This window comes from Rutidosis leptorrhynchoides, unplaced genomic scaffold (assembly GCF_046630445.1).
Source record: "Rutidosis leptorrhynchoides isolate AG116_Rl617_1_P2 unplaced genomic scaffold, CSIRO_AGI_Rlap_v1 contig403, whole genome shotgun sequence".
Lineage (NCBI taxonomy): Eukaryota > Viridiplantae > Streptophyta > Magnoliopsida > Asterales > Asteraceae > Rutidosis > Rutidosis leptorrhynchoides.
In genome coordinates this window covers 28,155-51,949 of record NW_027266636.1, presented here as the reverse complement: position 1 = coordinate 51,949, position 23,795 = coordinate 28,155, and the positions used below count along the sequence as shown (strand labels likewise).

General features: G+C 34.5%; 3 protein-coding genes across 3 annotated transcripts; all 3 read right to left on the bottom strand.

Annotated features, from left to right (window-relative positions):
* Positions 1-3,941: 3,941 nt before the first annotated feature.
* On the bottom strand, positions 3,942-9,197 carry LOC139883459 (protein AE7-like). The gene is made up of 6 exons (XM_071867635.1): positions 9,101-9,197; positions 5,599-5,710; positions 5,178-5,273; positions 4,975-5,087; positions 4,314-4,346; positions 3,942-4,045 (listed from the first exon to the last, which is right to left on the bottom strand). Exons 1-6 carry the CDS (start codon positions 9,195-9,197, stop codon positions 3,942-3,944), a joined length of 555 nt encoding a protein of 184 aa, XP_071723736.1.
* Positions 9,198-14,461: 5,264 nt separating this feature from the next.
* Positions 14,462-16,342, bottom strand: LOC139883458 (uncharacterized). Its single transcript, XM_071867634.1, has one exon. The coding sequence runs from the start codon at positions 16,340-16,342 to the stop codon at positions 14,462-14,464; it is 1,881 nt and encodes a 626-aa protein (XP_071723735.1).
* Positions 16,343-17,592: 1,250 nt separating this feature from the next.
* LOC139883457 (zinc finger protein BRUTUS-like) lies at positions 17,593-23,519 on the bottom strand. The gene is given in 14 exon segments (XM_071867633.1): positions 17,593-17,736; positions 17,847-17,918; positions 18,074-18,133; positions 18,215-18,449; positions 18,688-18,825; positions 18,905-19,011; positions 19,013-19,127; positions 19,273-19,444; positions 19,550-20,788; positions 20,891-21,059; positions 21,304-21,532; positions 21,797-22,368; positions 22,674-22,883; positions 23,163-23,519. Coding segments are annotated over 14 exon segments (3,819 nt in total).
* Positions 23,520-23,795: the final 276 nt, after the last annotated feature.

Genomic DNA, 23,795 nt, shown 5'->3' with positions numbered 1-23,795 from the left:
TCAGAGCGATTGAATGTAGCTGATTGTTAAATCCTCTACAGCCCATGTAGAAACGTTTCCCATACCAATTTGTAATCTAATTACAGAACTGAAATCAAAATGCAGTACCACAAAATCTGGAATTATTATTCAGCAAGCAATCAAGTAAGGAATCTTGAAAAACTGTAATTTTTACGACGACAATGGTCGTTTCGAAAACTTATACCCAGAATACAATCCTGAAAAGAACTAAAACGGTTGATAGAAAGGAGAGTTGAAAAGGTGTTACTGTAAGTATAATTTGCTCCTTGCTGTTGTAGTATGAAATTACAGTTTACCCTAAGATGAAAACGGCACGCTAAGACAGAAAACTGTAACTTATAAACAGCTTCTTGCTCTCCACGTAATATGCGACTAGTTTATTCTTGATAAGATGGAGCGAGGCATTCATCAACCATATCAACAAGGTTTGGATTCTCCAAGGCAGCTGCCACCCTTTCCTTATCATTCAGTTGTTTGTTAACTGCAAAAACAAGAATTTAAAACAATGCTATTTACAGGGGAATGCTGGAAATAATGGTGAAAAACAACTGCAAATGGCGACAAGTGCGATAACCAATTAGTCGAATTCGATAGACCATAGTATACATATATGCAAAAGGTATAAATGTTGCTAAAAGTTTTTCACATACATCCTTGCAATGATAACACCTCGAAGCAGTAATATCTGGAAATATATGCGTACTAATTGATGATAGCAACGTAAGATCATTGCACGCACATGTTTAATCAATATAAATGGATTGGAGGCATACAAAAAATCATCCACAGTTGGCCTATCCCCATGAATTACATAAGAAAAATTAGTGTCACATGAAAGTAAGCACTATGGACATATATATACAGTATCACGCAGCTAATTATTCAAAGAAAAATTCATACATAAATAAATTTGAAACTAAATTTAACATATATAATTAAGCAACGTATTATAATTAATAAGTAAATATAACTAATTAATTCATGTATTTGTTTTGGAATTTTCGTGAAAGTCATTACGAATGGTGTCATTGATAAAATATAGGTCTAGCTAGGTTTAGCAGCCAGCTTGGTTTGATCACTACGAGCCTGGTTTTTGAATACCAAATCATCGTCCCACCTTCCTTTTACTTTGCAATTACGAGTCGGATTTCCTCTTAACATCATCTTATCATCAGATTTCTTGATCACTTCCAACTCTCCCTGATCCCTCTTTTGTTGTTTTTCTTTTCTTTATTTGCTCAAGCTCAGCTTCTAAAAGAGCTAACTCTCTATCTTTATCGTCATCACTGATGTCATTATCCGATTAGATCATGTCAACAATATCAGAATCAGAATCATCAGCATCAATGCTACGAGGAACTATACGGTCTTCTCGTAATAACAACTTCTCGGCCACAAGCTGTTGCATCAACGATCGATTGTCGTTGCGAGCCATTAATTAATTGCTACGATATTAATTGTTGAAGAAACGAATATTGAAGAAGAAGAAACTTAATTAGTGCGTTTGATAATATTGTGAGGAGTTGCATTAATGTATATATATAGGTTGTTTCATTAAAACCCTAGTCATAGTCCGATCAGGAAAAGCCCTTCAAAAAGGAATTACGATTATTTAATTATTCCGTATAGTACTGTACGTTTAATTATAATTCCGATCTTGAGATATATTTTGAAGAAAAATTAACTTGCTTATCATCGCATCTAGCCAACTTGATTTTTTTTCCTCTTTATAGCGATGACTAATACGTAGTTTATAACAAAATTCTGAGTTCTGAGTCATATGGGGGCTTGTACACCGCCAATTACAAGCAACAACATTAATAATGGAAAGGCTACTCATTGATTTGATGACGAGGATAAATCAAGAACTGAAGTGTTGACCATTTTTATTTTAGTCATAGCATCCCTTTTACATTAAATTTCCCGTTGAACACTACTCAAGTTCTGTTATTTCGTTTCTTCTCCTTCAATCTTTTTAATTAGAATTTTTCTACAATTCTTTAATTGATTCGGTTTATTCAATTCTAATTTAATTTAAAAGAAGAGTTTCAAATTTTAAACTGGCTAAATAGTGATTGATTTATTTTTTATACAATCAAACCTGACAAACCAATTGAATTGAGTCTTCTTAGACTAAAGATACGTATTTTGGACAAAAATATCTAGAAGATGATGTCATGAAACTTATATTTAAGTCTTTTATTGTTTCATACTCTCTTCGTATACAAATGGATGACGTTTTCATTTTTAAGTTCATTAAAAAATTAATATATCTAATTATTATTATTATCTAAATACACCAAATTTGCAATGATTAAAAAGTGAAAATATCAACTAACTATATTTATAGTATATATCTATTTTTATTCAATTTTATTCGCCCTCTATAGATAAATAATGTAAATAATTTGACAAATATGTAAGAATCGAATCATATGTAGGCTAAAATTGTCAAATATTTAAAAAAAAAAAAGTTTATTGAAATAAACCCTAATAAAATCATACCAATATAAATATGGTGTGATAAGGGGGAAGAAAGGCGAACCTCCACAATTTAAATGCACAATTTCATTTAATTTTCATCATTTGCATCCCAGGTGTTCAATGAATTTTATTTTTCAACAAAAAATTGATTAGTATTGCCTTTGTCCCGATGCAAATATACCAAATAATTGGTAGACATCGAAACAAATGGAATGCTTCTTCTTCCTTTAACTTTGTAATCTCCGATCGAATTAACGATTTATCAGAGTAAGAATTTTTTAATTTTTTTTTTTTTACTATGTAGTTATTAATCATTATTTTGTTTTCCGATCTCCTAGAAACTATATATCCGAAAACGATGCAATTCATCGTCCTAATTTCAATTGTATAAGCATTTACCTTTGAGTTAGTTTCTAAAGCAGTGGTGTAGCCATACTAACATATAAATAATCAGCAGCCACTGTCAAATTAGGTTTCTTCGGCACCAAGCAAGACAACAGGAGGAATCCATTTGCCACATCAGCAAATGCGGCATCATTGAGGTCTCTTTGCCGCGAGGAGCAAGAAGAGCACAGGGTACTTTTACCGAGGATAAGCGGTAGCAAAAAGGTTTCTTCCGGGACAAGCAGCGGAAATGGTAAGAGGAATATGGTTGACACGCATCGGGGTTTAGCTCTGATTGAGTTGAGACAAAGAGACCAAACTACCAACGTCGTCTGTCATGGGAAGCGGCTGGAAGTGTTTCAAGAAACCAGACGAATTGTTCCCCCAAGTTTTGGCATTTTCAAACCCTTTAAAACAATGGCGTAGTTAGAATAAAATTCAGGAGCTCTAACATATTGTAAATTTTGTAATGCAGTTTGTCAGTTGCACGTTAATTCTGACCGAGTTTTCTTAAAACAACTTAATTGAGAAAACAAAAACATCAATAGATTTGATCGGTTCGAATGATTTGACCAATTAATTCGGTTTTCGCAATTCAAATTTTCAGGTGCAATTGATTCGGTCAAAAATCAGATCAAATTCTAGCTCAGAGCGATTGGGTGTAGCTGATAGACTGATAGTAAAATCCTCTACAGCCCATGTAGAAGCATTTTCCATACCAATTTGTAATCTAATTACAGAACTGAAATCAAAATGCAGTACCACTAAATCTGGAATTATTATTCAGCAAGCAAACAAATAAGGAATCTTGAAAAACTGTAATTTTACGACGACAATGGTCGTTTCGAAAACTTATACCCAGAATACAATCCAGAAAAGACCTAAAACAGCTTGATAGAAAGGAGAGTTGAAAAAGTGTTACTGTAAGTATAATTTGCTCCTTGCTGTTGTAGCATGAAATTACAGTTCACCCCAAGATGAAAACGGCACGCTAAGACAGAAAACTGTAACTTATAAACAGCTTCTTGCTCTCCACATAATATGCGACTAGTTTATTCTTGATAAGATGGAGCGAGGCATTCATCAACCATATCAACAAGGTTTGGATTCTCCAAGGCAGCTGCCACCCTTTCCTTATCATTCAGTTGTTTGTTAACTGCAAAAACAAGAATTAAAAACAATGCTATTTACAAGGGAATGATGGAAGTAATAATGAAAAGCAGCTGGAAATGGCAATAAGTGTGATAACCAATTAGTCGAATTCGATAGACCATAGTATACATATATGCAAAAGGTATAAATGTTGCAAAAAGAATTTCACATACATCCTTGCAATGATAACACCTCGAAGCAGAAATATTTGGAAATTTATGCATACTAATGGATTGAAGGCATAGAAAAAGAGAGTCAGAGAGAGAGATAACCTGCTGCTTCAGTTGCATGACTTCCAGGAGCTACTCTTAATATCCACCTAAAAAAAATTTAAAATAAAAACTCTTTCAATTGCTTATGAAGTAAGAAATCTCAGTGGAAGTAAAGTTGAGTAACATGGGTTTCGTGGCAACAAAACTATCCTTTATATGAGTTTTTCAGCATTGCCAGTTGCTACCTTTTTAATATGCCATGAAAGCGCACAATTTTTATAATGTATTCACACAGGAGTTAAAATTTTACTTTGTAACAAAAGAAGCAGTATTAGCCACAATTCAAGATGACTGATCACATCAGTTCACTATTGAGACAGTACTCGACAGAATCTATCATTCATAACCAGTATGAGATAAATCTGAGCCCAATTGAAACAACTATACTCACATGTGTCGGCCATTTTACAATGAACAAATTCATGTACTGTTAGGAATGACATAATGCAGGATAACAAAGATGTTAACGCCATAGAAAAAGGGATCATATATCAAAAATCAACAAAATAACACCAAAAAGAAAAAGGGGTGATTATGTATGGGTAGCCATTTCATGAGAAAAACTCTGACTTCATTTCAGCTTGCACAAGTCTAGTAATTTACGGTTCTTTGGATTATCGAGTGTAACTGTAAATATATTTACATTTAAGCAATTACACGCCAGAAAAGCATACCTTGAATCGAGGAGGCAGGCTCCTCATAAGTTTCACCCGCAAGCAAAGGCCGATAACGGTTGCCATACTACAATGTTCAACTGTTGGAGTAAAGGTGACCCTAAATCAAATCAGTTCACCTCGTTTTTTAGACTATGCATGAAACAAGAAACCAATAAAGTACAGCACAAAAAGTAAAAGTCACTTGTACCTAACGTAGTTTTCACGGTCATTCACTTCAATAGCATCTTCTGTTATAACATTAAGCTCTTCCAAAGAGTAAGGGTGCTCAGGATCCTTTATATCTCTAATATGATTTGCGAAAACGTCAAGGAAGCAAGAAAACTATATCTCTGTGATACATAACCGAATTCTGTACTAGAAGAATATTCCTAAATATGAAACTAGGCATACAATCAATTTAATTTATCCTAACTTTCTTCTCAACAAGTTTCAATCCTATCAATATACATACATACGGCCAAAACACGTGTTCTAACAGGTATATAATGAAACATTGACGCATACGGCTATACGCAGCCTCAATTTTTCCTTACACAAAACCAAATATAATGAGACTGGTAAAAAGGATATCAAAAATTTCTTCTTGATCAATTAATTCGACGGCGTATTCATCGAAAACAGCAGAAGAGCTTGGAGCAGCTCGAGTACGCCTCTCTTTCTTTTCATACACAGTGGGGTTTTCATTAATCAATCCGGATGAAGACACCATTTTTCCTTTCACTGCTCAAGCTGGAAATTCATAAAACAAAAAAAATACATAAAAACTCCAACTTTAAATCGGAGAACCCATCATCCCAAATTAAAAATGCCTCAAAACAGATTTCTAATTCCCAATTCGAGATAAAGAACAATAAAAAAATTCGTAAATTTGCAGAATTAGTTATAATCTTCGCCAGATAGTTGATTTACCAGAAAACAACTGCGAATTGACGGCGGAGAAATGGAGGTCAGGCTACCGCGATATTGGGTTGAACTCGACGGCTTCAAGGTCGACTGCGACAACTTCTAACAGAATTGGAGGCAGAGGCACGGTGGTGGTGAACTTTGGTGAAGAAATTTCCTTTTGAGTTTTTTTATTTAATTTTTTGACGTTTTTTTATTTATTTATTTTAAAGTTGGGCCCATGTATGTCTTTTCTCTAGAAAACTGGGCCACCTAGAGTTTTAGATTTTTTTTAATAAAATTATAAGACCAGGATTATCGTAAAATTTTTTTTGAGGATAGGATTATCGTAAAATTCATTGTTAACGATTCTTAAATTTCACCACTTATCTAAAACCATAAATTTTTCTTAAATTTTAGAATCAAACTAAAGTCGTAAATTTTTTAAAATGAATGGTTTAGGTTCGATTTTAGACTGTTTTAATTTGATTTTATATAAATTTTAAAAAATAAGAATCGAAATTTTATAGACAATATAAGAGAGATTTTTTCAATTTATTCTAATTATAATTTAATTGTAAATTTTATTGTCAAATCAACATTCGACACATGGCGTTTTATTAACGAACAGTTTTTGACACATATATATAAGAACTTTGAGTTTAATTAGGTTCAAATTACAATTTTAAGTTAATGATATTATTTTTTTTTCCTTTTCAAAATTAGGAAATCAAAATACAATAAAAACATAATAATTTCTAATAAAATTCTATCAATTACTTTTTCTTAATATAATAGTTTTATTTCTAATCAATTTTCTATCCATTATTTTAAAAAAATCCTAATAAAATTATAACACACTATATTTTTTCTATTTTTTTATTAAATAATTTTTCCTAATAAAATTCATTATATTCTTTTTTCCTATTTCTAATTAAAATAGGCACATCTTTTTTTCCTATCCAACGGGCATATTGTTAGAAAAATTATTCCTAATCAAATAATAATATATAATATTTTTCTAATTTTTTTATTAAACTATATTCCTCATTTAGAATTTTAAATTTAATTAGATTTCAAATTACAATAGTAAGTCTACGATTTTTCCTATTCTAATTAGGAAATCAAAACACAATAAAAATATATTTCTAATAAAATTATAATACACCATATCTTTTTCCTAATTTTTTTATTTAACAATTTTTTCTAATTAAAATTCATAATATTACTTTTTTTTATTCCTAATTAAAACGGACACATTTTCTTTTTTACCTATTCAAACGGACATATTGCTAAAAAAAATTATTCCTAATCAAATTAAAATATATATTATTTTTTTAATTTTTTGTAATATATATTTCAATTATTTATTTTTAAAGGTACAGACTTTCCATCCAATAGACGGGGAACATGTATTTAAGAACTTTGAGTTTAATTAGAAATCAAGTTATAATTTTAAATCAATCATATTATCATTTTTTCCTTTTCTAATTAGGAAATCAAAATACAATAAAAACGTAATGATTCCTAATAAAATTCTACCAATTATTTTTTTCTTAATATAATAATTTTATTCCTAATCAATTTCATCTATTATTTTAAAAAATATTTCTAATAAAATTCATATTATTTTTTCCTATTCCTAATTAAAACGAGTACATCTATCATTTTTCTATTCAAACGGGCATATTATGAAAAAAACATCATTCCTAATAAAATTATAATATATATTATTTTTGTTTAAATTATTATTCCTCATAAAAGCCCGTTATATATTTTTTCATTCTTAATTAAAACGGACACATATTATTTTTCAAACAATAGGAATAACTAAATTGATTAGATGAAATTATAAATTTTATTATGAAATCTTGATACATAACTCTTACCTTTCATTATGTTTATTATTTTTGAAAAAAATAAATTTTAAATTTAATAGGATTGTATATTTTGAAATCAAATCAAAATAATTATAATTGATGTAAAGTTAAAAAAAAAATGATAGATTTAATAATTTTTAATATAAATTATTATTATATAATTTTTTATATAATATATTTTTTAATTTTTAAAAATACGGACTTTCCGTCCAACGGACGGGTCCACTGACTAGTAAAATTATAAAATTTTTTGTTTCAATTTGATTCTAATTCTGACACCTTTCGATTCCAGATAGTGGCTTATCTACCATCGAGTTCTATGAAAACTAGAAAGCTAGAGACACCTCATATAGCGGGAAAAAGAACCCACAATAAACTTGAGCATTTCACGAAAATAGCATTTTACCAAAATTGAGAAGAGAAATATGCCATAAACAAAACCGCAAATAATCGCCACTACCACATACAGCAGACCTAAACAACCGAGCATTAGATAACCGATAATTTTTTGGAAAAGAAAAGAGTCAATCAAGCGTTAGCTCAACGAAAATTATTTTTGAAAAGAAAATATTTTGAAGGAGTTGCATGAATTTGGCCTTGTCGGTCTTGATCTTGGAGCAAGGTTTCCCATCTTCATCAAGGTTCAGAATTTTCAACGCTTTCCTGCTTCCAACACTCGAAATGGCCACGTGTAACTGTCCATGACTCAAATCCGGTCGACAAAGGAAATTGTCTCCTCTTCAATTTGAACGGATATGATTTTGAATCGACAGGGGTAAATCGATCCTAAGAATGAGAACTTTCTCCCCTAAGATTCCTTCCGGAACTTTCTCCTCCGTGTTATGTATTTTCCATTTTTTTTGTTATATGATAAGTAATTACGTTTCTTTTATTTTTATTGGCATGGTTGAGTGATACTTGGAGATGGAAGCACACTCTTTCGCTTTCTGCAAGAGGTACAGTAGTTTGATTAATTTTTTTATCAATTATTGGAGCCATTTGTTTTTATTACTTGAGCTTTGACTGTAATTTTTGCTCTATTTCACATTTTAATTATTTAGTTTGTTGTTTGGATCTATTAATTATTTAGTGTGGATACACTGTTTTTTAACAAATGAGCCAAAATATCATTATGCAAAATTTAGTTCTTAGAGTTGTCGAGAAAGTCGAAACTTTTTTTTCTCTTCCCAGGTCTGATCTTGCATTTCTGATCATCGTTTTGATTCGACATTCTTCGAGCGATTTTCCTTTAGATTCAGGAACCGACGAAGTAAAAATACAATTCCTATGAAATTGACTCCACCCAAAAATCATAAGCGAATTCCTAACCCCAATTCTAGCAGGGTACCCTGCATTAGCCTTTTTCTTATCCTGGCTCTACAAAGAGCGATTAAAGGCTGTGTCCTACCTAGCGTTCTTGTAACTTCTTCGATGGCGTTAATCATTTTCGCAGCCGGAATCCATCCTATAGCGCTGAAAATATCTTTTTCGAAAAGATTCTGACTGTAAAACGCTATACCGAGTGAAAACTAAGTCGTCGTCGTTCGTAGAAGATGAAGTCCGTGACGATGCATGAAATGGCTAGAAAATAAACCGAAATTATTAGCTACAGTTTACTGGGAATCAATCAACTACATCAGACTTAAAATTTAATTTGAATTAGGAGATTGGCAGAGAGAGGAGATGTGTACCAAGGGATGAGAAACACAGTGATAAGCCAATCTCTAACTTAAGGAAGATTTCATGAATTGAAAATTCGATCTATTTTCTCTCATTTTTTATAACCTAAATTTAAAAATACAAGATTATCTTTTTATAAAAATGTTCTTAATGCAAATATGATATGCGGCCTATCATAATTTTGTTCCTTCCATTTTGATTGTCCCAACTTAATAACAATTTTAAATTTAAAAAATTTTTAGACCTATATTCGTCGCTACTCGCTTGTAGTCCTTCCTCACTACCTCTCTCTAAAATGTACACTATTTGTTTCTAAATTTTTTTATACTTTTCATTAATGAGCGAAGCCAAAGCACCGAAGACGTGCTCTTAAATCCTTTATCGTCTACACATCAAACAAAACCATCAAATGTGAGTATTAATTTTCTCTAAATATAATCGTCTTTATTAACTAAAAATATACATTTTCTTCCGTTCATATTCTTATTTATAATGAATTTACTTATCACAATTAATTTTTGTTATGTTCGGTCTATGATTTCATTGAAGGACGACCGAACAACATATAACCTTGGACTAAATAATCAATAATTAGTTTAGGGAAGTAAATTGTTATACATAAGAATATAGAAAAAAATATATATAATATCTTTTAGTAAGAATTAAGATATTTAAAATTAATTATTATTTGTGTATGATGGTTTTATTGGTGTAAACGATAAAAAAGCTAGTTGAGAATTCGACACTTAAATTTGAACATAAAAAAATATTACAGAAAAAATGAAAACAAATAATATACATCCAAAAATAATAAAGATGGAAGACCAAAACATCAAATCATATACTTAGATTAAAACAGATGTGTTATGAATATTTAAATTTTTTACAAAGATCTATATCTAACATTTTGTTTTGATTCCATATTTTTTCTTTAATAGAGTCGGTTAAGAATTGAAATAGAATTTACGTCATATTCTAGGAATAAATTTAGGTACGCTTCTTTACGTACGCTACGTACGTTTCTCTGCTTTAAACGGTTGTACGTTTGACCGACAATACAACTGTTTTTAGCAGAGAAGCGTACGTAGCGTACGTAAGTCTTCCCCCATATTCTACTATCTCTTTTTTGTTTTAATTTGTATTATTCTATAATATATATTCTTATCTTATACAAATTTCATATGTATGTCTAGAAAAATAATTAATTTTGTTTGTTTAGTCTTTGATGTTGCAACATCCAAAAATCAAAATATGAACTTTAGATGTAGAAGTGGAACTGTAGAAATCTATGTGTGTCTTATATGTTCATATCAATTGATTTTTTCGTGCAGATTTAAATTATAACGATGGGGTATCATAGACTAAAAAGTAATAATGTTATGACAAATAATAACGATATGGGTATGTGATGCAAAAATATATCAGAAAAATGATGCTTAAAACTACTTAATTAAATTTAAAAGGTGCGCTTTAGTTTTTACCCTCATATCGCTTTAGTTTTTACCCTCTACACTATTAAATTAATTAATACACTTATATCTCTAATTTCTTTTGTTGCACGATGGTATTGGAGATTGCAAAGTCAAAGTACTAGTAGCAGCGGTCGTCGGGTCAAAGTTGACGGAGTGGTGGATAGCCAACTGTCTACGTCTCCAATTTCTGCATTCTCCACGAAATTATAAAATGATTTATAAAATGATATTTTATTTTCGTTTGTCCATAGATGAGATATCAAGTAAAGATATCAAATTACTAGTAGAGCATATTGGGATTCTAATGAAAGTTTTAATAATGTAGCTATCACCAAATCTATGCATATATTTTTATAAGCATTTAAATCATTTTTCTTATAGTTTTACTAGTTGACTATATGTAATACTACTATATGTTTAATCGTGCAAGACCCTGAATTTTCTCAAAAAAATCTAAGAACTTGTTCAAAGGTTTGATCGAGCAGTGATTAATTAGGTGATCATTTCAAAATCCAAATGTTACAACGATGGATTTGCTCCATGAAATACTTGTTCAAAATCCACGGAGCCAAATAGGATCATACAAGTGAAAACAACTTCATAAATTCATACGATATTTTGAAGTATTTGTATGAATTCAGCATTGTTGGTCTTGATCTTGGAGCAAGGATTCCCATCTTGATCAAGATTCAAAATCGTCAACCCTTTCCTGCTCTCAACTCTCGAAACCGCCATGTGTAACTGTCCATGACTCAAACCCGGCCGAGGAATATACAAACCAACATTCCTGAACCTTTCTCCTCCATGATCAATCTTGTTTATATCCATCGCATAAGCGACGACCAAAGGAAACTGCCTCCTCTTCAATTTGAACGGATATGATTTTGAATCGGCAGGGGTAAAATCGATCCTAGGGATGAGAACTTTCTCCCCAAGATTCCTTCCTGAAACTCCTTTAGCTTCAATAACAAGTTTTCCCAATTTCGTAATGATCAATCTTGTACCTTTACAAAGACCTCTGGAAATGTCTAAATCACACAGTAGCATAACTGGAACACCGACTTTAAATGTCAATTTGTTATTTGGCAAGTCAGGAAATTTTAGAGTGTTGAGAAACTCCATAGGAAACAAATCATCTTGATTTCCTTGATCTGTTCTATCCAAGCTCAAATAAGTTGTTGCTTCGCCTGGAAGTTTCGAAAGAATATAATCATTTATCCGTTCGACGACGTCAGGTTGAGAAGAAAGTACTTGTGTAGGAGTGAGTATTGCTCTTTCTGAAATGTAGTTCTCATCCAATATTCGTTGAGACAAATTTGGATAAGTACTATCAACAATGTCGGCAATAGGATTGTTGAATTCTCCGGTGATGAGTAAATCAGTCGGTATATCGATCTCTACAGAAGAAGAGGTTGTTTTTATCAGCGAATGTTCAACTTTAAAACTCTTTGAAGAACAACTTGGATTCTTATCGAGACTGCAAAAAATCGTAAAGGGAATAATCAATCACACAGAAATTATACAACAACTGATCCATCCAATAAAAATAGTCATGAATACCTCTGTCTGAAATTGGCAACTTCTGGAATCTCAGGATTAATTAACAAGGTGGAACTATAGAAGGAGTTGTTAATACTGATGAAACTTATAGATAGGAATAAAAAACAAAACTTACAGATCATAAAATATGAAATCAGATTAAACATAATCAGCAAATATGTCGGAAAAGATCTCTTGCCTTTGTACTCGTTAATCCTTGCTAATAGAAGAATCAGAATTATAGGCTCGTTACTTTGATGATTCTCAATGTATGAGTTGAGCTGATCACAGAAAGTATCCCACAAAGTGCACTTAATCTTAGTTCCTCTGCATAAACAATCACGAAACAAAGTATTAAACTACTCCCTCTTAACTGAAACAACAAAAGATCAATGTAAGATGAAGCAAGTCCGTTCTTCTCCAGACAGGACTCAAATCTGAACCTAATTAAGTTAGTTTAAAAATGCATAAACCTGGAATCCTGCAAGTCGATGCGCATTCTTTTGGAGTCTCTCCCATTTGACTGTGTTGGTATGATTTCCCCTCTTCCTAGCAACTCTCCCATCACATCTATAAATGAAAAACACAAATTTTCAGCTTAACCATTATACAAAAACAGTAAACCCCAGTGCGTGCACCAAGGCTCTGGGCTTGGGGTATGGGGAGGATGCCAGCCTTCCCTTTGCAAATCCTGTTTCCATGACGTCCAGGCAGCAACGTTAATCGGTTGTGTCGAGGTTCGGCTTGCTAATTCATTATTTGTACTAAAAAAAGGAAATGACAAAAAACGTAAATAGCTATAATCCTCACCAATCATATAACATTTCTCAATACTGCGGCTAAGTATGTCGCCAAAAGGCACAAAATCAAAGCTATTCATCGGCAGCATTGTAGCATCAGGACATTCTTGGACACGAGTAGTTGAAATAAGATTCAACTCATATTTATTACGAGTAGCTCTCTAGTCTCCACTATTCTCAACAACTCTGAAATTGGTAATGAAGTAACAATTGCCCTCCATAATTTTGTAGAACTCAGAGATTAAGATAGGATCACTTGCTTGAATGGTTGATCCATCTTCATCTAGAAGCAACATTTCGTTACTCAAATCATCATCCAAGTTAAAAAACAACCCCTCTAAACACGGAACATTAGCTAATGGGTTAGGAATGCTCCATTTCCTAAGAACACGCACTCGTATTCTCCAATCGTCTTTCGTAGGATTCAAGCTTGCAAGTTTGTCAATTTGTCGTGCCATGATGAAGAACCTAACAAATGAAATAACCACTTAAGTTGGAAAAGAACATACCTTTTCAGTAACTAAATCTATATATGAACTAAATCAGTTCAGTTCCACAACTAAGCAGTTAATTTTTCATCTATATGGAATTATTAGGACAAAATTAACCACCTTTAATCAAACCCCACGTCGTGTTCTTGAAAACTGATTCCTAAATTATTAATATTAATGGGGTTTTTAATTAAAAATCGTATTTTTCAGGCTAAAATAACCTTAAAATCAGTATGAGATAAAAAAGTTCATACCTTTTTTCCCAGTTGGAATGTTCTTGTAAAAGTAAAAAAGAGAGTCTTTCTTCTGAAAATTCTTCCACCGACTCGTCAATGGAGTTTATCTAAATGTGGTAGTAATTTATTTGAAGGGTAAAAAGATAGGGTTTTCTTACACTGTTAAAAACAACTTCGTGTCAGTAAATTAACTTGACGCTTGTGATTATCGCAACACTTCACATTTGTGTTTGAAACACGAACTTGTTGAAAAGGAAAGTATAGGGACGAATTCTTAGAAACTGCTACAATATAGGGACTATTTTCCTATATTCACATGAACTTTTTGAGCTGTTATATTCACATGAACTAATTGATTCATCAGTCACAAGTTATACATTGTTGAGAAACAAAGCATACTAATAACTACTATGTAGGAACTCCTAAACCAAAGCCCTAATTCTAAACATTAATCCTGACATATCAGAGGGGAAATTTTCATCCACATTCCCTCAACCAATGCTGAGCAAATCTGAAGGAAGTGAAGCTGGATCGAGTTCCCAACAGTCTTTCAAATCATTCGGGACCTCGTCCCCGGTGAACTTCCTTGCCGGAATCTGATGCGAAAACAATCGGAAATTATCCTTTTCAAGCCATCTTATAGCATGGCGTCCAATCTCTCGTCTCTTGAAAACAGTCTTGTATCCGTTGACCTTTTCAAGATAAGCCATGCTCAATCCATGCATCTCAGTATAAGTCGTCAATAACACAACGATTTGGTAAAATCGCCTATTCGAGTTTCCGGCTTCAGAGCTCAACTCGGACTCGTCATAAATTGCCCAGACTGAACCTTTCTTTGGATATATCCTATAAATCTCTCTAGCAGCTCTTTCACAACCAACCACATGAGAGAAGATGTTCAAAGAACTGGTAGAATCCTTCTCTCCTGCTTTAAATTTTCCACAAGAAACATGGAATCCCATATTCTCACAATTATCTCTGTTGTTCATAAGATCCAACCAGCTCAACCCCAAACGGAAGGGATTCACAGAAACTTCATCAACCAAAGCATAATGCCTTGGCATTCCGTCATCATCGTTGTAAACAGCCCAAACCTGCCCCTGCTTAAAACTCTTTTCTATTCTGTCCTTATCAAAATCGTAAAAATCTGAATCATCCACATCCATAATCTCTAACTCCTCGCTCTTGAAAACCACATTCTTCCTTTTAGCATTCTTCCCCATCTCATCACTATCAGTTCTTATATTTACACTCTTCTTTGGAACATTCCTCTTCCTAATCTTGAACTCCCTCAACTTGATCAAAGGTTCCTCTTCATCTTCATCAGTCTCTTTCTCTTTTTCTTCTACACTTTTCCCTTTATTTCTGGATTTCTCCTTCTGTGGAACCACTCCTTTTCTAATTCTCAACTGCATTTCTGCTAATGTCATCGTTTCCTCTCCAATTTTTGCCTTTTTTGCTTTCGGCTCCACCTCGGCCTTCTCATTTTCCTTTGACCTAGCCAAGACCTCTGCAACGGTACTCGTCTTCTGACTTGATCGTCGATTCCACAATCTCCCACCACCCCATTCACTGCCATATATTTCCTCAGCCAGCTCAGTACTCCGACCACCACCCCCGTCCACTTTCCCATTTAAGTCCTCACTTCTTAGACCATCCGCCTTCTTTTGCCTCTCCGATTCCTCATCACCGTCTTCACGAGTTTTCACTCTCTTCTTCTTCAATCCCATTTTCCCCATAAATTCCTTCAAACTCGTATCTTTGAAATCATCATCACTCTCATCAGCTCCGACGCCATCATTTCCGCTTCCTTCTTCGACCTCAACAGCTAAAAAGCTCTTCTTACAACTAGTACACACCAAATTATGCCCCAAATACTTCCTTTCAAACTTAAGCATCAACCTACACTCGGAACAAGCCGTCCAAAACGTCTCAACACAAAACCCACTAAGCTTTTCATCTTGCATCCTAATCCTAAGCTTCATATCATACTCTTTCCTCCTAATCCTATCCGATAAAACCCGAAAAGCCTCTCCGACAAGTTTAAACGCTTCTTCACATCCCAAGTATGGATTTTTATCCGGGTGCAGAACAAGGGCAAGTTTCTTATACTGTTTCTTAATTGTATTGATGTGAGAAAAGGGTTCTACCTGAAGGGTTTCGTACCAATCAGAGTTTTCCGGCGGTGAATCAGCGGCGCGGAGGATTGTGAAGGCGGTGAGCATGGGTGAGAGGCCGTCGAGTGCCGGAGACAATTGTTGAGCTTTCTTAGCATATTTGAGAGCTGATTTGAGATTGGAGCTCTTGAATTTAGTCTCAGCTATTGATTTCAGTCGCAAAGCTTCTATAACTGTGACTTCTTCATTCTCCATTTTCCAGAATTTGGAGAGAAAAAAACCCCAGACTGATGAAATAAGGATTAAGGAGGATTTTTGATTTTGCCTTTTGCATAAATGTACTTATGAAATTAAATATTATTCTTTTAATAAAATTGGGCCGAATATTCAAGTTGGGCCTTGGTCTAGTTTGAACGTAAGATCGGTAGGAACTAGAGCCGACCCACTTCCGATTTTTTTTTTTTTTATTTCTCCAGAGAGAACAAAATAGTTTTTGATTTATTTTCCTCTTTTGTGGACTTGTTGTACTACTTTCTTTTGTAAACTTGAAATACAATGCTATTTTTTTTTACGAATTTGTTGTACTACGATTTGCTATTTTATTTTCATTATCGTTGTGTATTTTGTTTGAACTATATGTATATTTTTTAAAAAACTTAGATTTATTTTCATTATCGTTGTGTATTTTGTTTGAACTATATGTATATTTTTTAAAAAACTTAGATTTACAAGAAGCAAGAATTCATTTTCGTTCCGTACCCGGTGCTACACTTCGATATCAGTTCTCCAGCCGTGCTAGGTTTTACGAACCCGACAATCTTAATATTAGGTTTTAACTGAAAGCAAATTGTTCTAAGGAAAATATTGTTTAATTTAAAATGTTGCAATATCTGAATTGCGACTTCGTTATACTTTCTACTATAAGGCAGTACTAATTTTCGTAATTTATGAAAAGTGAAAAGAGTGCCGAAAACAAACATCTTTATTGCAATCTTTCTATAGGAGAATGCAGAAACTATAAACTCTCTGTTAAACATATTCGGTGTTCTCAAGAATCTGACGAAATTGTGACTACAAAATAAAGGGTTCAATTGTGATCATTTGAACTCCAATCTAAAGATGTCTCGAGCAATTGTGATCATTTGAACTCCAATCTAAAGATGTCTCGAGCAAACGGAGCGAGCTCCAGCACACGGCGAATCCATCCTTACAATACATCAATCAACAATTCCACCCAAGTCGGTGTCGTAAAAACATGAAAATTCGATAGACAGCCATGCGACGCTTTCTTGAAAACGAATTCTTCCGGAAGAAGTAAACCACTGGAAGTTTCTATAGCTATCAAGGATGCTATGTAAGTAGAAAACAATAAGACTAATTTATGTTTTTGAGAGGCGACTATGGTGTCATTTGCCTGGGAAAATTTTGAATTGCCTTTACAAGAGTAGCATATGTACAAAGTGAAACATAAATAAATCCTCCATCAAAAAAGGGAAAACTTTTCCTCACTGTGGAACTGTGCAGTTGGGGTTCATTGTTGTCTCGGTTTTGATTACCCGAGTGTTGTAAGACCCACATATTCCGCACTTATGGTACAACCAGTGGAAGCGTGCGGAGCCTTTCCGATCACAGTCGTTGCAAAGTATCTCCTGCATTGGCACATTTACAAAGTAAATAACCTTTTCATGAAAAAAGATAAAATACAGGGATGAATGCGTAAATTGTCGCAATAAATAGCCATGTATGTGGTTATTTGTACCTGGCAGCGATCCCTGTATTCCTCTGGAAGTTCCTCGGTAGCCAATAGCGCATCAAGCATTCCAAAGTAAACCTAAGTTGGTGACAAACAATCGTTTAGATTATAAATTTCAATCCATGCATGCGTAGGTCAGCAGTATGAAGAAACAAAAATCTCGGTTCATGATGCATTATTACTCTAAACAAAATCGAAATACAATACAACCACAAGAGCAGATTTTTTATTACCGCCATATCTCCTAACGACTTGCTGCAAATAGGACAGGTGTAGTGATTGCAAGTGTATGCCTAGTAAGAACCAACAAAATATGATTACATAAAGCCAACTATAATGGAGATACAGACTTGAGGAGGAAAATAAATTGGCACCTGAAAACAAGCAGAGTGCATGTAGTGGCCACAAGGTAGAGCACGAACAGTTGCACTTGATGTGAATAAGAAATCACAACAAATGGGACAATTCGTTTCCAAACTTTTTTCCAGGCATTTGTGGTTCACTAGTTTGATTCCAAGGCAACAGTTGCATCCCATGCAATGAAAGTAATCAATTCCGAGACCCTTCCCAACTCGGCATAAATTACAAAATGGACAGTGATAAACACTCCTGTATATAACCAGTATTGTCACAATAATAAGGAATATGTAAGTTAAAGAAGAAAAAATCACACCAGTATTGTCACAATATTAAGGAATATGCAAGTTAAAGAAGAAAAAATACTTTGTGGTTTGACAAAGTTATTGGTATTGGATTTCTTTGCTTATAGAAAAATTATAAATTTCATTCTTTCAATCACATCTTTTTGGTTTTGATAATTCAATATACATCCAGAGAATACATTTACCTTTCATCATCAAAAAATTTGCATATGTTGCAGTAATAGTTTGCCATTGGAAAATTCTCACACGAAGGAGTTGTGCAGACAGGTCCAACAGGCTGAATCTTCAAACAGCACATGCACATCATTTCTGTTGTTGTCTTCCTGCAATTAGGAACAATTTTTTTTTTTTTGGGGTACAGAAATGTATAACACTAGACATAAGAGTCATTTTAACACGTACCTATCCATTGAGTGGTCACTAACTTTGTCGTGGCAAAATCTGCAAGCAAACAATTTGCCGCAGCAGCTAGCACGAAGTTTGCAATTACGTTTGTAATGCTCACACCCCAAACACTTGATTATCTGCATCCCGGAATGACGCCGAGCAACCCATTTCTTCATGGCCATTGGAAGTTTCCCCAGAAGTTGCTTGAGGTAGCTTCTGCTGAGCAGCTATCCAGCGACTGAAAGGAAACATAATCTGGCCAATTAGTTAATATCCATAGAAGTGAAGAAAAAATGTCCAAAACGAATAAAAAAGGGAACAAATTAGCTAAATATAGGAAATAGAATGAAAGAATAATCCAAAGTATAATGACTTGTATTTACCTAGTCATAAGATTTTGAGCAAGATAGGCTTTTCTCCTAGGATCAAGGGTAGGGTCACCATATACCTTTCTAATCTCAGATGCTAGTTCATTCTCATTCATACGAAATATATCTTTCCAGCCAGGCTTAAACATCTCGAGGCTTTGATCCAAGCTTTCTTCAAAACCAATGTCTACAAGGAAAAATTATTGTTTCAACGAAAGAAGTGACCTTTTCAGTTAACATTAAAATGCTTGGACCTCAATTGTAAAAGGAAAACCAAACAGGTAAAATTTACCTTTTTGAGCATTGCTAGGTTCTTGTGCCTCGATCTTCGAAGCTGATTCTGAAGGTTCTTTCCAGCATTCATAGAGCCACTCATTAAACATCGTATTTTTTGTTGCTTGTTTCCACGTGTCCATCATTTTATTCTGCTCGTCCTGAGTTAGTGCGGAAGTCACCCAGGGTAACATCGATTGAAGCACCTCGGCACCTGTTGTACCAATAATACGACCAACAATTTTGTCTTGTTCTGCCACGGAGAAATGTTTGCTAAACAAGGGCCAAAGCTCGAGCTCTTCCCTGTAAATATGATGGTCAAGTGAAACTTTGATAGATTTGCACATTCCTTGAAGCTTAGTGGCCAACTCTTTATACTTTCTCAAGCAATCAATTTGAGTATCGTTAAGACAGGAAAAGCCATTTTCAGTTGAAACATCTGGTGTATCTGTTCTTTGTAAAGTCTCGAGAAGTTGTGAAAGTTCAGTGAGAACATTTGAGATATCTTCAAAGAGTTTTTCCTCCTGTTTATGGTCTAATGTGTATGAGTGACTGACATTGTGAAGAGCTTCTTTAGATTCTAATGCTGGGAAAACGATATCATCTTCGGCGTTACTATGAGCCCTATATAAACCCCATAAAAGACGAAATCTTCCAATGAAGTGCCTCAGAATCTTCTCATCGCAATCTTCAAGCTTTCCAGATTCAACATCAAGATACTCTAAATCCTTACTAATAGCTTTATGGAATTTGAATATTGTGTCAATCGGTCGCTCAGAACAACCGACAACAGTAGAGTTGTTATCTGCTTCCCAGGAAAAGAGACTAGAGTTAAGAGATGGTGCACCGGAGCTGAAAGCAAGTGATCGATAAGGCCTAGCTGCTGATAACGAACTCAACCCTAGATTATTGTTGTTCACTCCAAGGCCAGGGACACAGCAAGACCGATCGCCACAAGAGGGTTTATGGGAGTCGACAGTCTCTAAGGGATCGGAACACTTGCCGCTGCAGCACGATGATGAGCTATTTCGTTTGGCTGGTCTTTCATTGACATCTCCAGAAACTGATAACCTATGGTCTTTCGTACACAATAACGACGTACAAGCACCACATGATGGAACACAATCTTCTTCGATATCGGTGAACCTTTTAACAGGACAGCAGCCCGTCGCTTTCAAAGACAAACACACACCCTGGTTACAACCATTGCACGCCCAACCAGTGAAAAGCATGAGCAGAGGAGTGTCAGCTGATGGAGCTGAATCAAGATATGAAATGTCAGTTCGAACTGGTCCAAGTAACATAAAATTTAATATAATTGTATCCAGTTCGTGTTTTTCAAAAAGGAATGAAGATCAACCTGCGGACTGCATGTTTTTTAGGAAATTCCTAGCTTCATCTTCAGATAATGACCCAACCAGCCATGGGAGGACACGCTCAATCAGTTTCAAGGGCATCACACATAGGCTTTGATACAAAAGCTCCTGTTGCCTTTTGAAGCTGAAGTGCTTCCTGGCAAGTGGAAGAACCTAGACAAGAAAGCGGTTTAGCTGATGTTGTACAGAATAAATGGCAATACAATGGTGCAACAGGTTCAAACCATGCAACACTGATCAAAAAATCAATTAAAAAAATACTAAAAGGTCCATGATTATTTGCCCGAATGAAAGCATGAAATTATTCATTCACATCTGTGGGCATTAACACAATTTGTTTCGACTTAACAATCTTTAGAGGGAGAGTGGTGGAAAATGGGTAAAAAGAAAAACTAACCTGAACTTCTTCATTGTGGAAGTGCCTCTCAATAGTTTCCATTATTTGATCAGCGTGTGAACACAGCTTTGCATAAAATTCCTCAGCAGTAGCAGATACTGCTCCTGCAGTTTGCATGCTTTCTATCAAACATCGAAATTCATTGAACTGATTTTCTTCTTCAGCGTGCTCTTGGGTGAAAGAAAACTCCCCATCAACTGCAGGGAATATAATCTTGTCCTCAGCAATACTGCAACAAGAAAATGCATTCGAATAAGATAGATATTCAACTACAACATGCTGATTACTTCTGAGCATTGAATGAAAATGAAGCTTTAATAGATTGAAAATGATCACTGACAATTTATACATTAGTAACATTACTACTAGATTAAAAAAATCTTCCACATGATGAATCAGCACGTTCGATAAGAAAAATAAAAAAGACGATTTTTTTTGTAAATTATTGTGCATAAGTGAAACAAAAAGGACACAGGAAAGTTCAGAAGGATACCTGTGGAATATGCAAACCTGGGCAATGAATTGTAATCGTTCATCAAAGGCCGACAAATTAGTAAAATCTCCAGAAATCTGTATATTACGAGCCTCCTCAGCTATCTCATTCAACTCTCTTTCAATGGCACTATGCCAAAGTAATATTTCATCGATTGGATAAATCTCGGTAATTTGAGAAACTTCATCATGTGCCTCTATAAATTTCCTTTTCCCAGTCTTGGATGACTCACATACGCACTTCACTTTGTCCTTCTGATTAGTTGAGGTGCTTACAGAGGGATCTAGAGATTCTATACGACTTTTGACCGGATGATAATCAGTACAGGCTTCAACCAGGTGTGTAGCATTTCTCCCTTCCATCCAAGTAAAAATGACCTGTTGAAGAAGTTTTTCTTCTGGGACTATCTTGCTTAAACACTTCTTCATATCCTGATACTCATCGGGTGTGATGGAGGATGAAATCCACGGAAGGAACTCTGCCATCATAATCACAGGAACACTGCACAAAAATTGCCACACCAAATATGCTTGCTCTTCGAGCGAAAACTTCTTTATAAGCAAAGGAAATACCTGGCACGACAAATAAAGACAAACTAATCAAAGCAGTTCTTTCACCAGTTCAATACCACATACATATGGATGCCTTTTACTATGAAATCAGAATAAATAAGCACTTCGCACTTCGTATCTAACTTAAATTGCCAAGAAGTTATACATTATTTGACCAGTTCCTTCTATTGGTATGTTATAACGATGTCTGGTTTCAATATCAAAGAGCTGCCAGTCGCTAGTACCCTACCCACTAATCAATACACACTTTCCGCACTACCTCAAAGGTTAGCCAAAAACATGGCGTGCTATAAAAAAAAAATTACCTGCTCCTCTTCCTTTGCTAGATGCTGACTAATTGACGTCTTAAGTGCTCCTGTACGAGATGCTAACTCCTTGGGAAAAATCTCATCATCCTGCTTGTAAGAATTTAGTAGCTCAAATAAATGGTCGAAAAGACTGCTTTCGCCCTTGTGTTCAAGTGAGTAGGTCCTCGCTACATTCTTCACACGTATATCAAGAGCTGGAAAAACAACCTGCAATTCCAAAAATTCCTATGGATAAAATATGGAACTTCACTCTACAAAGCTTCGCACTTTACGCATACAACTTGCATAATTCGATTACTACAGTTTTCGGCTATTTAAAACAGTTTTTAAAATGAACTTCAGAAAACACAGCTCTAAGCTAAACATGGAAATGTTAACAACTGCCTAGAGTACTAGCTAGCTGATGATCAAGCTCAAAACTTTTTCCGATTCGTCTTAAACTTTCACAATTCAAATTCAAAAACGCACACCTAGCACAAAATATACCTCATCTTCGGCATTTGAGTGGTGCTTGTAAACAGTTCGTAGAAAACGGTACCGTTCGACTATAGCTCGGAAATCAACTCGATGACCGGTGGCGAAATCCATAGCCAATCGGTGTAGCGATTCCAGCTCATTACGAATCGCTTTGTGAAAGAAGAGGAAAATCGAAATTGGCGACTGTTCTTGCTCGCTAGAAGCCGGCGAATTTGAATTTTCATCATTACTGCTATTATTATTATTATTATTATTATTATTATTATTATTATCCTTCATAGAGTTGGACGACGGCGATGCCAAAACCGCCGCCGCCGCCGTTACTCCCTCACCTCCTCGTTGTAACTCCGGCAACGGCGTAGCCATCCACAACTGATAAATATCGTCACAAACTCTCTCTCTCTGTAAAATTTCAAATCCGTTGTAACGGTAATTTCGATTTCCCGGTGACGGAGAAAAAAATATCTCTTTCTCTGAATATAATTAAAAGCTGATAAGGGGGGGAGGGGAGAAGACGATTAGAACGGGGTAATAATTAATTTATATACTGGTCGGGATTCCACGTGGCGACAGGTGGCATAAAATGACACGTAGATAATGAGGGAAGTATAAAGGAGGTCACGTGAGTTCGTGTGGCTTGTA